Source organism: Elgaria multicarinata, chromosome 3 (genome assembly GCF_023053635.1).
Source record: "Elgaria multicarinata webbii isolate HBS135686 ecotype San Diego chromosome 3, rElgMul1.1.pri, whole genome shotgun sequence".
NCBI classification, from domain to species: domain Eukaryota; kingdom Metazoa; phylum Chordata; class Lepidosauria; order Squamata; family Anguidae; genus Elgaria; species Elgaria multicarinata.
In genome coordinates this window covers 162,999,792-163,021,254 of record NC_086173.1, presented here as the reverse complement: position 1 = coordinate 163,021,254, position 21,463 = coordinate 162,999,792, and the positions used below count along the sequence as shown (strand labels likewise).

At 47.7% G+C, this 21,463-nt stretch overlaps 1 protein-coding gene across 1 annotated transcript in view; it reads left to right on the top strand.

Moving 5' to 3' along the window:
- The window catches only part of LOC134396486 (oocyte zinc finger protein XlCOF6-like), a 29,883-nt gene extending 14,637 nt beyond the window's left edge, over positions 1–15,246 (top strand). Inside the window, exon 5 of the mRNA XM_063123009.1 lies at positions 14,038–15,246. Within this exon, the coding sequence (XP_062979079.1) occupies positions 14,038–14,809 (772 nt within the window). The 3' untranslated portion in view covers positions 14,810–15,246. The remainder of the gene's footprint in view (positions 1–14,037) is intronic.
- The last annotated feature ends 6,217 nt before the right edge of the window (positions 15,247–21,463 follow it).

Genomic DNA, 21,463 nt, shown 5'->3' with positions numbered 1-21,463 from the left:
TGCTACTTCCAGTATCCAAGGCAGTAAGCCTGTGTGCGCCAGCTGCTGGGGAACATGGGTGGGAGGCTGCTGTTGCACCATGCCCTGCTTGTTCATCCCTGGCTGACACCTGGTTGTCCACTGTGAACAGAGGGTCTGATCCAGCAGGGCGCTTCTTATGTTCTTATGATGATGCCCTCAAACTCGGAGGCTTACGATCATCATAAAGAGGGTAGCCGGAATAGCAGAGGTGATTTTCCCCTCCCGGACTGCATTTCCCCCTATTTTTTTGCCCATCTAGCAGCAGTGCTGCAGAGGGAGGAGGGAAGGAGGCTGGCAGAGGCTCAGGATAACTCATATCCTGGCCTCTGCAGTCTCTTCCTCTCTCCGCCCACTCTCCGAGGTAGAGTCCCTGACCTTGAAGACCAGCTTGTTCAGTTCTTTCCATACCAGCTGCAAGCAGGGAGGGGAGGTCTAATCCCCAGTTCCCCCCTTCTGAGGTCAGAGCACTGTCTTAGACCTCAGTTTGGGGATTCTGAAGTATCCTAGGGCCCTTGTCTAGGGGGCCTAGGGATGCTCCCTCCCTAACCCTTTTGGAATTGGGGTGGGGGGTGGGGAGCTGGGGAACCACCCAATGATTGAGGAAACGAGCCAAGGGGGGAGGGAACATGGCCATTTGGGGAACCAAGGGGAGGGTCGATGTAGCCCCCAGGAGGGCCGATGTTCTTGTATTAAAGCCCTTGTGCTTATGGGAGGGGTGACAGAAGCCAACCAATATACTTCTCCTCTCCCTCTGGAGGTGAAGGCTATCAATGGCTAATAGCCCTGATGGTTGTGTGCCATCTCCAGTATTCGTGGCAGTAAGCCTGTGTGCACCAGTTGCTGGGGAACATGGGTGGGAGAGTGCTGCTGTTGGTCCCTGGTCAACAGCTGGCCGGCCACTGTGTGAACAGAGTGCTGGACTAGATGGACCCTTGGTCTGATCCAGCAGGGCACTTCTGATATTCTTCTCAAAACCCTGGTCTCTTGCACTTGGGCGTTTGTTCCCATTTGATCCTGACCACCCCCTGTCCGACAATGGTTTCTGTAGTCCTACATCAACCTCCCCCAACCTGATGCCCTCCAGATGTTTTGCACTACAATTCCTATCAGCCCCATTTCATGATCAGAGAGGATAATGAGGGTTGTGACATAAGAATTTGGATTATATTGGATACAAGAGATCTTGGCTGATTCCCTAACTCTTGAATTCCTGTTCTCCATGACTACATAGAAGTCTCCTGGCCTCAATGGTTACCTGATCACCTCAGGATTCTTCCCTTTGCTTCATTCCTGTCTCCCATCTCTCTACTATTATAATGCAAGTAAGAACCTGCTATAGCAAAAGGTTTGCAGTGTGGAGTCGTGCTGTTAACTCAGCCAGCCAGTCATGCCCTCCTCCACAATACTCCATTCCGTTCTACCTCGTACTCAGTTCTCCATCCTCCTCTCTCGACAGTCAGTCAACTTTCCAAAGTTTAAGGTGGTTTTCGCACTGTGTGCCTTTAGGTCATTATTTCCCAAATTCTGCTCTCCAGAGATTGTTGGATATGCAATTGTTACAGTTAATCTTTGCTTAGGCTCCGGGAATGTCTTTAATTGGAAACCAGGAGAGGGGTGTCAATAAATGATTAAAAATAATAATCCAACACAGCTCTGCTTCCAGCTTCTGCTGTTCCATTCCTGCTTTTGTGTTCTCCCACCACAGAAGGCATAGGAGCCTTGCCAAGAAAAAAAGTTGGCGACCGTCCTACTGTTTCTGACAACCAAAATCCTGGCAGCAATCAAGAGATTCTGAATCATCTCTCTGTATATGGGGCCTATCTATTCCTCAACAAAGCCAAGCAAGACTGTTAAGAGGGTCACAGGGCATAGAAATATGTGTAATTATAGAACTCTATCACAAGATGTAGGGATGGCCACTAATCTGGATGGCTTTAAAAGGGAGGGTGGATAAATTCCTGGAGGCGAAGGCTATCCATGGCTACTAGCCCTGATGGTTGAGGCAGTAAGCCTGTGTGCACCAGTTGCTGGGGAACATGGGTGGGAGGGTGCTGTTGCACCATGTCCTGCTTGTTCATCTCTGGCCGATGGCTGGAGATGGGCTGGACTAGATGGACCCTTGGTCTGATCCAGCAGGGCACTTCTGATGTTCTTATGTACAGGCCAGGGAGGGCAAAGGGGAAAACAGCAAGGCAAAGGGGTAGGGGGCAGAGAAAGAGCCAGGGTGGAGGCTAGAAAGAGAAAGGAAAGAGAAAGACAAACTTCCTGACTGTTAGAGCAGTACGACAATGGAATCAGTTTCCTACGGAGGTTGTGGGCTCTCCCACACTAGAGGCCTCCAAGAGGCAGCTGGACAGCCATCTGTCAGGGATGCTTTAGGGTGGATTCCTGCACTGAGCAGGGGGTTGGACTCGATGGCCTTGTGGGCCCCTTCCAACTCTACTATTCAATGCTTCTCTGACAATGAAATCAGTTGCCTGGTGAGGTTGTGGGCTCTCCCACACTAGAGGCCTTCAAGAGGCAGCTGGGCAACCACCTGTCAGGGATGCTTTAGGGTGGATTCCTGCACTGAGCAGGGGGTTGGACTCGATGGCCTTGTAGGCCCCTTCCAACTCTGCTATTCTATGGTTCTATGAAAGGAAACCGCCCTAACACTTCTGAAGGAAAGGGGCGACCTTTCTGCTCCAAGGCCCGGCCAAGCAAAGCAGCGCCCCGTGGGAGGGACGGAGGGAGGGAGGGAGACAGACAGCGGCAGCTGCCAGGCCGCCTCCTCCTCCTCCGTCCCTCCTTTGTTCTTCCTCCTTCTTCTCTGGATGGGGAGGGGCTCTGAAGGGTTAAACTGACAGAGCTCCGATTCCCAGAGTGGACCCGCTGCCGCCTGGCTGGAGGAGATTAGAGAAAGAGAGGTGTGTGTGTGTTTGTGCGCGCTCGCCTGTGGGCTTGTGCGCGCTTGTCTGTTGCGCGCGCCAGCGGGGGAAGCTCTGTTCCTGCGCGTGGCTTTTATGGGTGAGAGCGGGGACAGATCGGGTCCCCCCACGGCCATGATTTGGGGGGGGCATTTATTGTTTTGCTGGGGGGTGGAGGGCGTGTAAAGGTTCTGCCTGCCCTGCTCACGCACGCGGGGAGACCGGACTGCACTGCAGGGAGCGCCTGGCGCACGGGGGGGGGGGCATTGCCAGGCAGGAGAGGGGGCGGCTTTTGGGGGGGGGTAACTGTGCAGGAAGGGAAATGGGGAGGCTGGAGGGCGGACACACAGCTCGGGAGCCGGATGGTTTTTGCCTGCAGCGGCCTCGATCCCTTGGCGGCACCATCGGGACCCCCAACCGACGTAAAGGGGGTTTATTTTAGAGATTCCATCGTATGAAAAAGCTCACCAATATCACTACTGCTCATAAGAATAACCTGGTTAGGTTGGGCTGACATGGAGAGGCCAATGTGTGGCACTGCTTGATTGATCAGTGTTGTAGCTCCTGGCTCAACCGGCCTTTCCCCAACCTGGACTACAACTGCCATCAGCCCCAGCCCTCTGGGGTAGTGGCCAGGGATGATGGGAGCAGGGGTGGGGAGCAGGAGATCCAAATTGCTGGAAGGCACCCTGGGGTAACTATATGGAAAGGAGGACAGGGCTTCTGTATCTTTAACAGGGATACAGAAAAAGGTTATTTCAGCAGGTGTAATTTGTATGCATGCAGCACCTGGTGAAATTCCCTCTTCATCCCAACAGTTGCAAAGCTGCCTTCTTTTGCACAGGGCTCCTGCATCTTTAACAGTTGTAGAGAAAAGGGAATTTCAGCAGGTGTCGTTTGGATGCGTGCAGCACCTGCTGAAATTCCCTCTTCATGACCAGATGCAAAAGAGGGCAGGTCTCCTGCAGCTTTCACTGTTATGATGAAGAGGGAATTTCACCAGGTGCTGCACGCATCCAAATGACACCTGCTGAAATTCCCTTTTCTATACAACTGTTAGAGGTACAGGAGCCCTTCCCCCTTTTCCATAGGGTCACCCCAGCTAAGCTAACATGTGCTTCAGGGATGCTTTTTCTTTTTGTTTCTGCTTGGCACGCCACCGTCTCTCTTGGTACATTGGAACTGGCAGGATGTCTGGTGGAAGCCAAGAGTGGGAGGGGAGGGACGTTGGGGAGGGAAGCGGCTTAAGAGTGAGAGCACACATGCAGAGTGTGTGTTCCACCTGGAGATGGGTTTAGCTGGCACTGCAATAGTTAATTGGTTTGATCCACCTTCCTCAACCTGGTGCCCTTCAGATCATAGAATCCTAGAATAGTAGAGTTGGAAGGGGCCTATAAGGCCATTGAGTCCAACCCCCTGCTCAATGTTTAGGACTTAAACTCCCATTGACTGCAGCCAGCATGGCCAAGGGTCAGGACTGCTGGGAGTTATAGTCCAATTACATCTGTTAGTTAAAGCTGCAGGTGCCTTGCCCTCTTTTAAATCTGGTCACTCTAGTATAGCTCCTGCAGCTTTAACTGTTGTGATGAAGAGGGAATTTCACCAGGTGCTGCATGCATACAAATGACACCTGCTGAAATCAATACAACTGTTAAAGATACAGGAGCCCTGTCCTCCTTTTCATAGGGTCACCCTAATTTATATCCCATTTTTTTCCTCCAAGGAACCCAAGACAGCATACATAATCCTCATCTGCATTTCTATCCTCACAACAACAACCCTGTGAGGTAGGCTGGGCTGAGAGTCTGTGACTGGCCCAAAGTCACCCAGTGGGTTTCCATGTCCGAGTGGGGACTAGAACCCGGATCTCCCGACTCCCAGTCCAACACTCTGACCACTACACCACACTGGATCCTGCCTTATATCATTGGGATTTAAGGGGGACGGGGGGCTTACAGGTAAAATCAATTCAAACAGTTCAAGTCTTATTCCCCAATAAGCATGGAGATTGAACTCTATAGGGGCTGCGTCTCAGTATAGGTGCATGGTATATCTTGCATGGCCGAAACCTTTAGATTGCTTTTTGTCTGAAAAGTCTGCTTTTGTTTGCTTATTTTTTGTTAAAGCGGAATGGGGTGTGTGTGGAAATGAAGCTCTTTTTTATAGGTGCTTAATTTTATTTCTGGAACGTATTCATAGCTCATAATTCCATGTGCATGCTCAACAAGAATCTAAAAACAAGCATAAAAGAAAAGATAAAACACTATAACTTAGTCATAAAAATCAAAAGCCAACAGCAAAAAACCAACATTCAGCAGCAATAAAGCTCACATGCAGTCAGGAAAACAGAATACTGTTTACCTGGGTGCCTGAAGGAATATAAAATAGACACTGTGTAAAATAGCAGGTAATAAATCCAAGCTGACGCGTGGTTTGTGGTAACAAACACAAAGTAATTGAATAGATTGATGAGAGGGGTTGAAAATCATGGTACTGTTAGGGCCAATTTCCCACATTCAGCACCGAGAACACCTCGAGAATTAAATTTGGCCCTCAGGTTAAAAGAGGTTTAACATCCTTGTTATAGGCAAATCCAGAGGAAATGAATGGGAGTCAATATAGTTCTCTGGTGGAAAAGTCTTTTTTCCTTCCTTTTTAGCTGATTGGTCTGAGGTAAATTGGGGGGTAGGGCCCTAGTTCAATGGTAGAAGTTTAATTCCTATTATTCCCCATGAAAAGATCTCCAGTACTAGGGTGACCATATGGAAAGGAGGACCGGAAAGGAGGAGAAAAGGGAATTTCAGCAGGTGTCGTTTGTAGGCATGCGACACCTGGTGAAATACCCTCTTCATCACAACAGTTAAAGCTGCAGGAGCCCTGCCCTGTTTGGTATCTGGTCATGCTAGGCAGGACTCTTGAAACTTTAACTGTTGTGATGAATAGGGAATTTCCCCCAGGTGCTGCATGCCTACAAATGACACCTGTTGAAATTCCCTTTTCTGTGCAACAATTAAAGATACAGGAGCCTGGTCCTCCTTTCCATATGGTCACCCTAGATTGTACTAAGTAGGATGGGGGTAATTTGCTTATTACTAGGGTAATAGTGGCATAGAAAAGGGAATTTCAGCAGGTGTCATTTGTATATATGGAGAACCTGGGGAAATGTCCTCTTCATCACAACAGTTAAAGCTGCAGGAGCCCTGCCCTCTTTTAAATCTGGTCACTCTAGTATAGCTCCTGCAACTTTAACTGCTGTGATGAAGAGGGAATTTCATCAGGTTCCCCATATATACAAATGATACCTGCTGAAATTCCCTTTTCTATGCCACTATTAAAGATACAGGAGCCCTGTCCTCCTTTTCATACGGTCACCCTATTATTACAAAGGCAGCCTGACAGCTTTTGCCCTGTCAATTGACCAGGTTGCAACTCTATTTCCACAGGGGTCCCCCAACTTTTTGCATTGGTGGACACATTTGGAATTTCAGCACACACACACAAATGTGGTTGTTCAAGACAACATGCTGACTCACACTTAGTGGTGGAGTGTGGGTTGTTGTTGAACCGTGGGTTAGCGTATTGTCTGTGAACGTCTGCAGGGTGATTTGTTAACCATGCAGGGTGGCTTACATTCTAGAACAAGCCGCCTTTTGAACCCATGGTTTCTTGTTGGATTGTTCAGGGTGGTTAACAAGTCCCCTTGCAGACATTCAGGCAACATGTTAACCCATGGTTCAAAAAGAACCCACGGTTCAATAACAATAGGGTGACCATATGAAAAGGAGGACAGGGCTCCTGTATCTTTAACAGTTGCATAGAAAAGTGAATGTGTCATTTGTATGCATGTCGCACCTGGTGAAATTTCCTCTTCCTCTCAACGGTTAAAGCTGCAGGAGCTATACTGCAGCTATACTGTGACCAGATTTAAAAGAGGGCGAGGCACCTGCAGCTTTACCTGTTGTGATGAAGAGGAAATTTCTCCAGGTGCAAAATGCATACAAATGACACCTGCTGAAATTTCGTTTTCTATGCAATTGTTAAAGATACAGGAGCCCTGTCCTCCTTTTCATATGGTCACCCTAAATAACAACTCACATTCAACCATTGGCACGTTGTCTGAAAGCCCCACCATATATATATTATAAAACTTATTTTAAAAAATGTATTTTTGTTTTTATTGTGCTTACATTAAAAAAAACACCCCAACCCAGTATAAATCATAAAACACGGCAGCGGCATAATCCTTTGTTGCCAAAATAGTTTGTTCCCTGGTGTACCAAGTCCAATTCAGCGCACAAGGAGGAGAGGAGATGAAGTATGGGTCAAACAACATTTATTCTGCAGAATAAAGAGGCACTGGAGCTAATTGCTGCAAAGCATGTGCCTACCTTGCAAGGGAGGTAGCTAGATATTTATACACTATCTTCTCTGGTGACTTTCTAGCTGAAAGAAAATACATGGAAATACATTTTCTGTTCTTTTGGCAAGCATCTACTGAAAGAGAGAGGTACTCACTGTTCTTTAAGAAAGCATTCACTTGATTTTGCTTATCTTGGAACTTCTTGGCTTCTTAGCAACTCTGGTTCAGAGCTGGGCACTTTCCCAACACCATTACAAGTCAGGGAAAGCCTGTGTAAATAAATAAGTTTTCAAGACGCATTTAAAGCTACTTCTTGAACAATACATGGGAGGGTGTCCCAGAAGATGGGCGCCACTACTAAGAAGACCTGCTTACATGTTATTACTTGCTATTCTGTTGGTCGTGGAATGACCAGTGAGGCCTCCTCAGAAGACCTCAAGGGTCAACTGAGTGTATATAGGTGAAGGCAGGCAGCTAGGTAACTTGTTCATTTGGAACGGCACGGTGCATGCTTTGATCAACCCAGATGCTGAAGATTGAATGTTCATTTCTCTCTATATCCTTACCTTTCCATCTTTGAATGTCTGTTTTTCCCCCCAGGGTAAGCCCTCCTTATCAGCCATTCCCATGAAATGTCGTGTTTTTGTCTAGAGATCCCTGTTCTCCAATGCCATTGAAAATGCCCCGTGGATTTTGTGGGGACGGCATGGGTCGATAAGCCAGGGGCTGCATCCTTTTTGAGAGAGTGGAGTGGCTTTTCAATGAATGGACGTTTTTTGTTTTTTAAACCTGGGCCTCCCGTACTGAGCGAAATCTGACCTAAGACACAAAATGGCCGCCGAGAAGGCAAGAACAGCGGATGTTGGTCTCCAATTCCAAGGTCTATTGCAACAGGGGATGAAGGCCAATGATCAGTTGGATGAGGGAAGCCAACTAGGCCGCAAACACAGGGCGACTCTAGAGAGAGAAGGAAGAGCTGAAAACGACCAAGTTTTTCTGAAAACGGAAGCCCCGGAACACATTACAGGTGAGGGACGGTTGGAACATTTAGACTCTCATGAGGCCCTAAAAGCAAGGGGATGGGGAAACCCCCAGCTACCAGGGTTCCCAACTTGGGAGAATACAAAGGTTTTTCTGGCCTCCTTTGAGGGAGCAGCAAATGCTTACCCGAGGTCCAGAAGGCCCGAGCTCAGCAGAGATGCTCTAGGAGACTACTCCAAGATGGAAGCCATGAAGATGGTGGATGATTGGAAAACGAGGGAGGATCTCCTGAGGGAGGACTCGATTGCGATGGACGTGCAGCGGACGCTCTTCCGGGAGTTCCGTTACCAGGAGGCCGAGGGCCCCCGGGAGATCTGCAGCCGCCTCTGGTACCTGTGCCACCGGTGGCTGAAGCCAGAGAGGCACACCAAGGAGCAGATCTTGGAGCTGGTGATCCTGGAGCAGTTCCTGGCCATCTTACCCTCGGAGCTCCAGAGCTGGGTGAAGGCCGGTCGCCCTGAGACATGCGACCAAGCGGTGGCCCTAGCAGAAGACTTCTTACTGAGACGACAAGTGTCCAGCCAACCGGTACCGGAGGTGAGAATGTTTTTCATGGGATAATCCCAGGAGGAAAGGTTACCAACATAGGGATTATTTATAATGACTTTTTGAGAATACCATTTTCTCCATCACTGGGTTTCCATTATGGTGCATAGGGTGACCATATGGAAAGGAGGACAGGGCTCCTGTATCTTGAACAGTTGTATTGAAAAGGAAATTTCAGCAGGTGTCATTTGTATATATGGGGAACCTGGTGAAATTTCCTCTTCATCACAGCAGTTAAATCTGCAGGAGCCCTGCCCTCTTTTAAATCTGGTCACTCTAGTATAGCTCCTGCAGCTTTAACTGTTGTGATGAAGAGGGAATTTCACCAGGTTCTCCATATATACAAATGATACCTGCTGAAGTTCCCTTTTCTATGCAACTGTTAAAGATACAGGAGCCCTGTCCTCCTTTTCATATGCTCACCCTACTATATGGAAAGGAGGACAGGACTGCTGTATCTTAAACAGTTGTATAGGAGAAGGGAATTTCAGCAGGTGTCATTTGTATGCAGGCAGCACCCTCTTCGTCACAGCTGTTAAAGCTCCAGGAGCTATACTAGAGTGACCCGATACCAAAGAGGGCAGGGCTCCTGTAGCTTTAACTGTTGTGATGAAGAGGGAATTTCACCAAGTGCTGCATGCATACAAATAACACCTGCTGAAATTTTGTATATATGGAGAACCTGTTGAAATTCCCTCTCTGTCACAACAGTTAAAGTGCAGGAGCTATACTAGAGTGACCAGATTTAAAGGAGGGCAGGGCACCTGCAGCTTTAACTGTTGTGGTGAAGAGGGAATTTCACCAGGTGCTCCATATATACAAATGACACCTGCTGAGCCCTGTCCTCCTTTTCATATGGTCACCTATTGTTGTAACTATTGGTTGAAACAATAAAGCTTTACTACTACTACTGTAGGCCCAGGTGACCTCGCAGGGCCAGAGCGGCCTTTACCAACTACGTTCCTGGATAGGGATAGCTTAACCACTGTGATCCATGCCCTGGTAATCTCCCGATTAGACTACTGCAATGCGCTCTATGTGGGGCTGCCTGCCACAACACAGGCTCTGAACACCAGACCCGGCTGAGGCTACTCCCTGCTCAAGCCAAGCACCACCGCTTGATACGCCTGAGGCAAGGGATAAAACCCACCTTCCTCCAAACTATGTGGAGAAAGGGGTTTAAAATGGAGAAGGATTTTAATATATAAAATAAAACACTGTGAGTTATATCTGCTGAGGTGAATGGTTGTCAGAGTGGGTGTTAAATGAGTAAACTTTAGATGATAAATGCCAAACAGACACGTGGGATTTTTGTGGTAGTTTAAAAACAAAACAATCAAAATTTATTTTCTAAAGTTCACAAGCTTTGTTTCAAATAAACCATTTAAAAACCTTTTTGAAACCTGTCATACAATCCTTTCACTCACTCACATACGCGCTTTCCTTTTTCTCACACAATCAATCTTGAACTTTCTTTATTATCAGTATTGATTAATATACATCCACTACGTGTGCACCACATTCCAAAGACACCACTCTTTACACTGACTCTCAAATTTCCCAGAACTTAAGTACTCTAAACACAGAGAGCACTAAAGACTCTAAGAGGACCTAAAAAGTCTCTCTCAATCCCCTCAGTCATTCCCTTATATATCACTCCTCCCCCTCCCCAGACATTCTAGCTCCGCCCACTCAGGCCAACATTCTAAAACCCACAGACTTACAAACTGCAGACATACATTTAGGAACTGACTTGTGGGGTGTAACGCTACACTGCCCTTGAAGACGACTCAGAAGGTGCAGCTAGTGCAAAATGCAGCAGCTAGAGGGCTCACAGGGGGAGACAGCTGTGCTCATGTAACATTGGTGTTAAAAGAACTGCACTGGCTGCCTATCAGCTACTGAGCCATGCCCATGGTTTTGCTATCGTCCACTTGCGCAAGGTTTTCTCCAGTGGATTTGGGGCGATTTCCCCCCTCTCCCAGCAATCTCCCATCTCCCCTTCGGAAACAGACCCAGATGCCATTATTTGTTTGCCCGGGGTGATGCTTCCGATGGAATACGGGTGCTCAGTGGAAGGAGAGGGTAAGATACGTCATCTGCTCCTGGAATCCTTCTGTCCATTTCCTGTTTTGTCCCATTGGCCTGAAGAAAGACCCTTCGCTGTTTGTTTCAGGATTCAGCCCTGATCCAGGAGGGGGCTTTGGAGGCCCGCACAAAAACTGAGCAGACTCCGTCCAACCCCGAAAAGAAGCAGCTCTGCTCTGATGCCAAGAAGCAGACTGACGGCGATAGCAGCTCACAAAGTAAGGATTTCTGTGTGTCTGTGGTGCTGATGGCCCCACATTGCTTGTATGTCTTTGTCTTGGATCTCTTCCCGATCATCCTAGAGCTCAGGACATGGAATAATAATAATAATAATAATAATAATAATAATAATAATAATAATAATAATAATAATAATATCCTGCATTTTTCCCAGAACTGGGACTCAAGGCAGTTTACAAGATTAAAACATGTACAATTAATAATGGGCTCAAGTTACAGGAAGCCAGATTCCATCTGGACATCAGGAAAAACGTCCTGACTGTTAGAGCGGTACAACAATGGAACCAGTTACCTAGGGAGGTTGTGGGCTCTCCCACACTCGAGGCCTTCAAGAGGCAGCTGGACAAGCATCTGTCAGGGATGCTTTAGGGTGGATTCCTGCATAGAATCATAGAACCATAGAATAGCAGAGCTGGAAGGCGCCTACAAGGCCATCGAGTCCAATCCCCTGCTCAATGCAGGAATCCACCCTAAAGCATCCCTGACAGATGGTTGTCCAGTTGCCTCTTGAAGGCCTCTAGTGTGGGAGAGCCCACAACCTCCCTAGGTAACTGATTCCATTGTCGTACTGCTCTAACAGTCAGGAAGTTTTTCCTGATGTCCTCAAGTCCAACCCCCTGCATTGAGCAGGGGGTTGGACTTGATGGCCTTATAGGCCCCTTCCAACTCTGCTGTTCTTTGATTTTTTTCTATCTAGTATAGGAGTGCCCAACACAGGATCCATGGGCCGTATGGGCTTCCCCAGCTTTTTTTGCAGGCGGAGCACCCCTAGGGAGGTTGTGGGCTCTCCCACACTAGAGGCCTTCAGGAGGCAGCTGGACAGCCATCTGTCAGGGATGCTTTAGGGTGGATTCCTGCATTGAGCAGGGGGTAGGACTCAATGGCCTTATAGGTCCCTTCCAACTCTGCTATTCTATGATTCTATGATTGCCACCATCAAATTTGCCGCAGGGCTGAAAAGAGTGGCAATTTCCCTTTAAAACAAGGGACAGAATCACCTTATCGGGAAGCGGAATTGCACTACCAGAAGCCACCTAGAAAATGGGTGCATTTTTGTTGGTGCTGCAGTGGTATTATTTATTTATATCCCTCCTTTTTCCCAGTACCTGGCCCCCTGGAATTTTCCGACTTCTGACCTTGTGTTTGCAATTCATCATACCTCTCTGCAACCCGTAATCCCTGGACACCAATTTCTAGCCTGAAAGGAAGCAGAGGGATTCCTCTTACCCGCCCTGAGGGAGATTTTCCTGAGATTTACGTCTTTGAAGGAAAGAAGGAAGGATCTAGTTGCACCTTGAAGCCTGAGAGGTTTATTGTAGCATAAGCTGTCATGGACTTGAATTCATCTGAGGAAGCAAACTCTTGCTACCGATGGGGTTAGGGTCTGTTTGATAATATGACCCTGTTCAGACAACACGCTAAGCCACGGTGGTTAAGCATTTTGAGCTAAACATTATGGCTTAGCGTGTCATGTGAACCATTCCTAACCATGCTGGCTACGTAATCACAAATTAAACCATTAATCAAGTTAAAGCCAATATATAATTTAAAAGCAGTAAAAACAATTAAAACAGTTAAAACAATGTGCAAGCCAGGTGAATTTAGCCATCAAAGGCTTGGTTAAAAAGCCATGTTTTTACTCGGCACCGGAATAGAGTCAGTGTTGGTGCCAGTCGGTCCTCCAAGGGGAGGGCATTCTACAGTCAGGGTGCCACAACAGAGAAAGCCCTACATTCCGTTTCTCCCCCCAAAAAGTTGGAGTTTTCGGTGTCTATTTTGTGACGGAAAGAAGGCAAGAAGGAGCAGGAGGCGGACGGTGGCGTCTAAAGGATGTGTGCAAAAACACCGACCTTACACAGAAGGCCTTGCCTAGCCTAGCACACCCTTCTCAAGCCAAGCGCCACCTCTTGAAAAGCCTGAGGAAAGGGTAAAAACAACACAACCTTTCCCCTATATGTGAGGGAACAAGGTAAAGGGTTTTGATAAATAGGTTCTATTGTTGAGGTACTGAACTGCAGGTGTATTGGTAGATGTTTTTACACAGTGTAAAATAGCAGGTAATAAATCCGAGCTGACACGTGGTTTGTGGTAACAGAACACAAAGTAAAGTTTATGGAAATTGAACAGATCTTTAGTATTTCAATTTAGATCAAACCTGCATATTTTTATATTTAAAACAAGTCCCTTAAAATCCTATCTCTTCTCACTCCTCACACACCAAACACTCTCCTGAAGCACAAGCCAGACTAAAACCAAAACGAAACTCACAATCCCCTCAGTCAACCTATTTATACTCCTCCCTCCCCCTTTCTCACCGCATCACTAGCCACACCCACTCAGTCCAATATTCCGCACTCGCTAGACATACAAACACAGACATACCTAAGGGACAGAAAGGTGGGTATCGCCACACAAAAGAAGGCAAGAAAGAGCAGGAGGTGGACGGTGGCGGCTAAAGGACGCGCGACAAAACGCGAGTGGGCAGTAGCGTGCGTGCGACAGAATGCTCGATAAATGAACCCCATTGTCCTTTTTTCCAGCAGGTGATGGGTGGATGACGGAAAGCAAAGAGGAGCAACCCCAGCTAGAAAAGAATAAGCCAGTGAAACTTCGTGGGGCCTCCTGGGCTACCCTCCCTTGGCCCCAAGGAGGCGGAGAACCTTCTGCGAGTCAGGGGGGATCGGAGAAAGGGAGGAAAAACTGCCTGGATCCAAGAGTGGATGTGTTGTTCCCTTACCTGGGAGAAAGCGGGGAAATGAACCAAACCATCGTCGTCAAGAGAAGGCGCCGAAGCCGGGGGGAAAAGGTGTGCGGCGTGTGCGGGAGGAGCTTCAGCCGGACCACGGTGCTCGTTGCACATCAGAGAACCCACACCGGGGAGAAGCCGTTCATGTGCAAAGATTGTGGGAAGTGCTTCAGCCTGAAATCCACCCTGGTGGCCCACGAGAGGACCCACACGGGGGAGCGGCCCTACACTTGCTCGCAGTGCGGGAAGAGCTTCACCGTCAGCTCCGACCTCACGCGGCACTACCGGATCCACATCGGAGAGAAGCCGTTCAACTGCTTGGAGTGCGGCAAGAGCTTCAGCCGGAAGACGCAGCTGCTCAACCACCACAAAGTCCACACCAGGGAGAAGCCGTACAAATGCTCACAGTGCGGGGAGACCTTCAGCCGGAGCTCCAGCCTCATGATCCACGAGGGTTCCCACACGGGGGAGAAGCCCTTCAAGTGCCCGGACTGCGACAAATCCTTCAACACGTCTTCCCAGCTGGTCAAGCACCACCGGGTCCACACGGGGGAGAGGCCGTACACCTGCTCGGAGTGCGGCAAGAGCTTCAGCCAGCGACAGATCCTGATGGTGCACCAGAGAATCCACACGGGCGAGAAGCCCTTCAAGTGCGCCACCTGCGGGAAATGCTTCTGCGACCGGGCCGTCCTCATCCGGCATCAGAAGGTCCACACGGGGGAGCGGCCGCACCAGTGCGCCACCTGCGGCAAGAGCTTTTCCCACCGCGCCGTCCTCGTTCGACATCAGAAGATCCACACCAGGGAAGCTTTCAACATCCTGACGCTGGAGGAGGAGCTCCCGCCCAGTGAAGCCTCGTAAAAGCTCAGACCAATATTGCCTTGGCTTGCAGGGTGGCTACGGGGGACCCCAGGGCAGCCCAATGCAGCATGCATTTAGGCATGTGTTAAACCAGTGACCGTAATACCCTTTTACCTGTCTATCATCACAGAGGTGTCTAACCTTAGGCCCACGGGCCAAATCTGACCAGTGCAGGCTGGTGGCTCCAATTCCAGTGGGGCTGGGAATCCATTCCGGCTTTTGGTCAAAACCAGCCAGATCTCTAACAGAGTCATCCAAGGTGATGAACTCATTTTGGGGATAGGGGTCAGCACCTTGGACAGCTCCTTTCGAGCGCTGGCTGGTTCTGACTGAAACCCAGAATGGATTCACAGCCTCACCGACATTGGAGCCACCAACATCTACTGAATCTGACTAAACCTAGGGGCCATCTGTGGCCCTCTGGCATGCCCCCTGCCCTCCCCCCCCTCCGTTTCCCCTGACTGTCAATCATTTGGTGCTTTTCTGCCCTTAACACATTTTTTTCCCGTCATTCTAAAAGGTGGGCCGGCCTCTCCTTGAAATTAAAACACGCCGGTATTTTGGGGGGCCCTCCCGCTTTTGCCTTCAACCCCGCCCACCTCTAGCATGCGGCCCCCGAGAGCTCCACTGAAATTGAAATTGATCCTCGGACAGAAAGAGGTTGGACACCCGGTTATGAGTCAACTGCCCCGTAATGAATGAATGAAACATATACATGATTACGTAGGGTGGGTGGGAATCCATTTATTGTATGCATGACCATTTGCTAGGAGTAGGTTGAGAAAGCACTTGTCTTGTTTCGTAGTCCCAATGGAGTTCGCGGTGACCGGCTAAGAAAGAGATCTTGGGGTTGTGGTGGACAGCTCAATGATAATGCCAACTCTGGGAACCACACTTCAAGAAGGATGCAGACAAGCTGGAGGGGGTTCTGAGGATGATCAGGGGCCTGGAAACAAAGCCCTAGGAAGAGAGAGTGAAACAACTGGGCATATTTAGCCTGGAGAAGAGAAGATTGAGGGGAGACATGATAGCACTCTTCAAATACTTGAAAGGTTGTCACACAGAGGAGGGCCAGGATCTCTTCTCGATCCTCCCAGAGTGCAGGACACGGAATCATGGGCTCATGTTACAAGAAGCCAGATTCCGGCTGGACATCAGGAAAAACGTCCTGACCGGTAGAGCAGTATGACAATGGAACCAGTTACCTAGGGAGGTTGTGGGCTCTCCCACACTAGAGGCCCTCAAGAGGCAGCTGGACAACCATCTGTCAGGTATGCTTTAGGGTTAAAAGCACTGAGTGGGGGGTTGGACTCAATGGCCTTATAGGCCCCTTCCAACTACTATTCTAGGATTCTAGGAAAGGAATTGAAACTAAAACTGCCAAGATCATACTGCCCTTGTACAAATCTTAGAATACCATGAATAGTTCTGGTCACTGCACCTAAATAGAGGATGTATTGTAGAGTTGGAAAGGGGCAGAAAAGGGCACCTAAAATTATCAAGGGGCTGGAGCAACTTTCCTATGACGAAAGGTTAGAACAACTGGGAGCTTAGGAAAAAGGGCGAGTGAAGGGACACATGATAAAAGGTATTCAAAATCATGCATGGTGTGGAGAAAGTGGATAGGGAGGCATTCTTCTCCCTCTCCCATAATATTAGAACGCAAAGAGGTCATCCCATGTAGCTGACGGTTGGGAGATTCAGGACAGATAAAAGGAAGGTCTTCTTAGAATCATAGAATAGTAGAGTTGGAAGGGGCCTATAAGGCCATGGAGTCCAGCCCCCTGCTCAATGCCGGAATCCACCCTAAAGCATCCCTGACAGATGCTTGTCCAGCTGCCTCTTGAAGGCCTCTAGTGTGGGAGAGCCCACCACCTCCCTAGGTAACTGGTTCCATTGTCGTACTGCTCTAACAGGAAGTTTTTCCTGCTATCCAGCTGGAATCCGGCTTCCTGTCACTTGAGCCCATTATTCCGTGTCCTGCACTCTGGGAGGACAGCGCAGAGTTAAACTATGGAATTCACTACCCCAAGATGTAGTGATGGCCACCCATTTGGATGACTTCAAAAGGGGGTTGGTTAAATTCCTGGAGGGTAAAGCGACCACCTGCTACTAGTCCTGATAGACGTGTGCTACCTCCAGTATAATAGGCAGGGGGCCTATGTCTACCAGTTGCTGGGGTACATAGGTGTATGTGCTTGTTACACTCTGTCCTGCTTGTGGATTTCCTGTGGATTTCCGTTAAGTCTTCCTGCCTGAGGCACCAAAACATCTTGCACCATCCAGCCCTGTTCTAGAAGCTTCCTTGAAAGCTGTGGCACTCGCACGGGGCCTTTCTTACCTTCTCCAGAAAGGAAAAAGGCCCCAAATACTCTTGCGTGTACCTGGTGCATTCACAGCCGCTTGTTGCCATGGGAACGGTGGTCCCCAGAGCACGGCCCTTGCCCCCCTTATACTCTGTCAGGGCTACACACAGAGGTGGGCAACTCCAGAGGTCTTGGCCTTTGACTCCCACCAGACCTAGCCAGCATAGCCAATGGCAAGGGATCATGGGAACTGGGCTACAGGAAGGTGCAAGTGTTGCAAAAGCTGCAATCTTTGCCAAGGCAGAGACTGAACCGCCCAGGGAGCTTCAGCTATTGGGCGGTATAAAAATGCAATAAATAAATAAGTAAATAAATAAATAAGGCCGCCTGTAGTTGCTGCACTGTCTGAAAATCTCATCAGGGCTGCTAGTAGGCTGACCATATGAAAAGGAGGACAGGGCTCCTGTATCTTTAACAGTGGCACAGAAAAGGGAATTTCAGCAGGGGTCATTTGTATATATGGAGAACCTGGTGAAATTCCCTCTTCGTCACCACAGTTAAAGCTGCAGGAACTATACTAGTGACCATTTTTAAAAGAGGGCAGGGCACCTGCAGCTTTAACTGTTGTGATGAAGAGGGAGTTTCACCAGGTTCTCCATATATACAAATGACACCTGCTGAAATTCCCTTTTCAATACAACTGTTAAAGATACAGGAGCCCTGGTCCTCATTTTCATAAGGTCACCCTGACAGTAAACCTCTTCAAAGGCCCAGCAAGGCCTTCAGCCTTAGCAGAAGGTGATTCTGGAAAACCAGTCAGAATTCCAGAGGACGGTTTCATTTTAATAGCATGTTTTCCCCCTCTCTCCCCAGAACTGTATTAATGGGTATATGACTGAGACTTAATTTTCACCGAGCTGATAAACTTGGGCTTGGGCTGTACCACTTTGTAGGGGCTGTAGAAATGTGGGTTGCTCCGAGTCCTCCGTTTCCACATGCGTTTGCTTTTCAAAATACACGATATCAAAGTCGAACACCAAGAGTTGACCGTACAAAGTATTTCCCACAAAAAGTGTATTAACTTATATATTGCCGTATCAAATTTTGTTCGATTGCGTATTTATATATAACCATTGTTGTATTCACAGTTTGCCTTCTTTCTCAACCCGTTCCCTTTCCTTCTCCACAGCTACTGATTCTCCTAATTTAGACGATTTGTCGCGTCTTCCTCATAAGGAAAGTCTTAAGTAATCTATAGCAATATTCTTTTTCTTCCTGATCTATTCTTGTCATGTGTTGTATATTTATTTGTATTTATCTGATTTCCCAAATAATCGCTCCTCCTTTTTCTAATATGATATGTTTCTTACATAGTCTTTTTCTTTCCCTGAGTGATGAATGGAAACCATTCCTGTAAAACATGATGCTTTTTTGGGGGGGGGGGGGGGAACAGGTTGATTCAATCTCGCTTAATCCCCATGGGCTGTCTTGGGCTGCCGTTTCACCCCCAAAATAATTTCCGTTGCTACATTCTCTTGTACCACTAAGAGTGCACTAATTTTGCAATAATTCCGTGCGAAATTGGCGCACTAATTTCGCCGTCAGCCACGCCATTCTCCACAAGATTTTTTAGGGCAGCCTTACATCCAACCAGAGATAGGCAAACTTGCCCCAAAGAACTCATTTATCCGTTTTCCATTTATTTCCACTTCCTTGCGGACAAAACATTTGTATATTGTCCCCATTGCCATAAATAGTGCTTCCACGAGGAATGCACACGTGGTCACCTTTGGGACCGTGCTGTAATTGGCTGAAAGCCATGTGAGCAATAAGAAGCCAAAAATATCACCTCCACCCTAGAGGTTTTACAGACGAGGTGGGTCTGTCAGCCAGCAAACGTGGTGATGGCCCACAGCGAAAATTTGCACTCATCCCAAACTGCGAAAGAATAAGAGTGCTAAAAACTAAGGAAGCATCTGAAATGAAACACGAATCATAATAGAACAAAAGAATTTCGTTATTATCATGACTTAGAATCTGGATTAGATAATGTGACCATATGAAAAAGAGGACAGGGCTCCTGTATCTTTTAACAGTTGCGTAGAAAAGGGAATTTTGGCAGGTGTCATTTGTATGCATGCAGCACCTGGTGGAGTTCCCTCTTCATCAAAACGGTTAAAACTGCAGGAGCCCTGCCCTCTTTTTATTCTGGTCACTCTAGTGTAGCTAGAGCAGCTTTAACTGTTATGACGAAGAGGGAATTTCACCAGGTGCTGCATGCATACAAATTACACATGCTGAAATTCCTTTTTCTACACAATTGTTAAAGATATGGGAGCCCTGCCCTCCTTTTCATATGGTCATCCTAGATTGTGAATGACCAGTAGCATTTTTGACTCTGAAGAAAGCTTTGCTTTTGAGCCCTGGATGAGATCTAGGCTAGTTCTGAAAAATGGACCACTGAATTCTTCCATTGAGTCATAGAACCATAGAATTGTAGAGGTGGAAGGGGCCTCTAAGGCCATTGAGTCCAACCCCCTGCTCAGTGCAGGAATCCACCTTAAAGCATCCCTGAAAGATGGCTGCCCAGCTGCATCCTGAAGGCCTCTAGTGTGGGTCTTACGTTGCAGTTATGATCCTGGGCTATGAGCAGGCACCCTCCTGTTCAAATCTCAGCTCAGCCCATGGGTATTTGGCACCCGGTGGCATCACGCACACGCCCCATGTTTGGAATAAGGGGGTAAATAATACTTGGCCCATCTTACAGGGTTGTGAGGAATTTTGAAATATTGTACATGATGCTGATTGAGCACTTAGGGAAATGTGCTCTACAAATAATCCATAGTATTATTTTAAAGACTTAAGAGTAGGGTAATGTTTTAGATATTTTCTTTTGATTTCTAAATGCCTTCTTATGTCTTCTGGATCTCTTTTGAATAAAGGCCTTGAGTTGTTCAAGCATATTGAAATTCTTTTCTGAGTTATTCTACACCAGCCATCTCTGACCAGGTACCTTCCAGGTGTGTTGGACAATAACTCCCATCATCCCCAACCAGCATGACCAACATATATGGAGGGCACCTGGTTGGGGAAGACTGCAGGAATATTGCACACACATGCAGACACCTACCTTGCTATTTGGACATCAGGAGAATACAGTGTTAAGAATACAGCCAGACCACAATCCTAAACACGCGTACTAGGCGTATGTCCCATTTAATGTAATGGAATTTACTTCTGAGTAAACTTGCTTTAAGATCATGCTATGAAAAGGAGCTGGGAAGGGATAAAATATAAGCAGAATGCCCGGGAACCACCAAATGATTGGCAGGTGAAGGAAAGTGGGTGTGGCCAGGGGAGGGGCTATGTAGTAATTATTATTATTAAGGAGCTATCCTTCAGAGTGCTGACTAAAACCCAGTGCGGAATCACCGCCCCACTGTCCTCGGAGCCAGCAGCCTCCACTGCTCATAATGCAGGTCCCAACTCTCCAGCACAGAGCAAGCAAGGCTGCATACAGGACAGGGGCTGCAACAAGATGTTGCAGTACTCCCTGTGAATCAGAATTCCAACCCATGCCCCACTCCCGAATACATAATCATTTGGTGGCCTGAATGTAATCAGTCTTTCTTAGGTTCTTGGGGGGGGCGGGGGTTTCCCCTAAATATTTTTATACTTTTGATCCCCGAGCCCTGTTGACACCTCCCTGTTGTGTGGGGGGATGGTACCATTTTTGCCTACAAAAAACAACAGCACTCACCACCTGAACATTAGAAACAAAAGGAATAGTGTTGTAATGTGGTTTCTTTAAGATAGAATACAACAAAAGTTCTACTTAGAAGACTTTGCCAACAAACCTTTTTTTTTAAAAAAAAAAATGAATAAATAAACCTGGTTCTGTTCTGTGTTTTTTTATTTATCAATTAAGAAACAGCAAATAGTGACTGGGTTGAAATGAGTCTGTCGTTTTCTGGGTTTGTAGCAGGAGCACTGCACCTCTTTCAGCGCATGGCTTGAATTTAATTTCAGAGAAGCCCTTAGTGGGTGCATTCCAGTGGTGGGCGGAGTTACCCTAACTTAACCCTAAGTTAAGTTAGGGTGACCCTATGAAAAGGAGGACAGGGCTCCTGTATCTTTAACAGTTGTATCAGTTTTATTGAAAGGGGAATTTCAGCAGGTGTCATTTGTATACATGCAGCACCTTGTGAAATTCCCTTTTCATCACCACAGTGAAAGATGCTGGAGCCCTGCCCTCTTTTGTATCTGGTCACGCTAGGCAGGGCTCCTGCAGTTTTCACTGTGGTGATGAAGAGGGAATTTCACCAGGTGTTGTCCCTCTTCATGACAA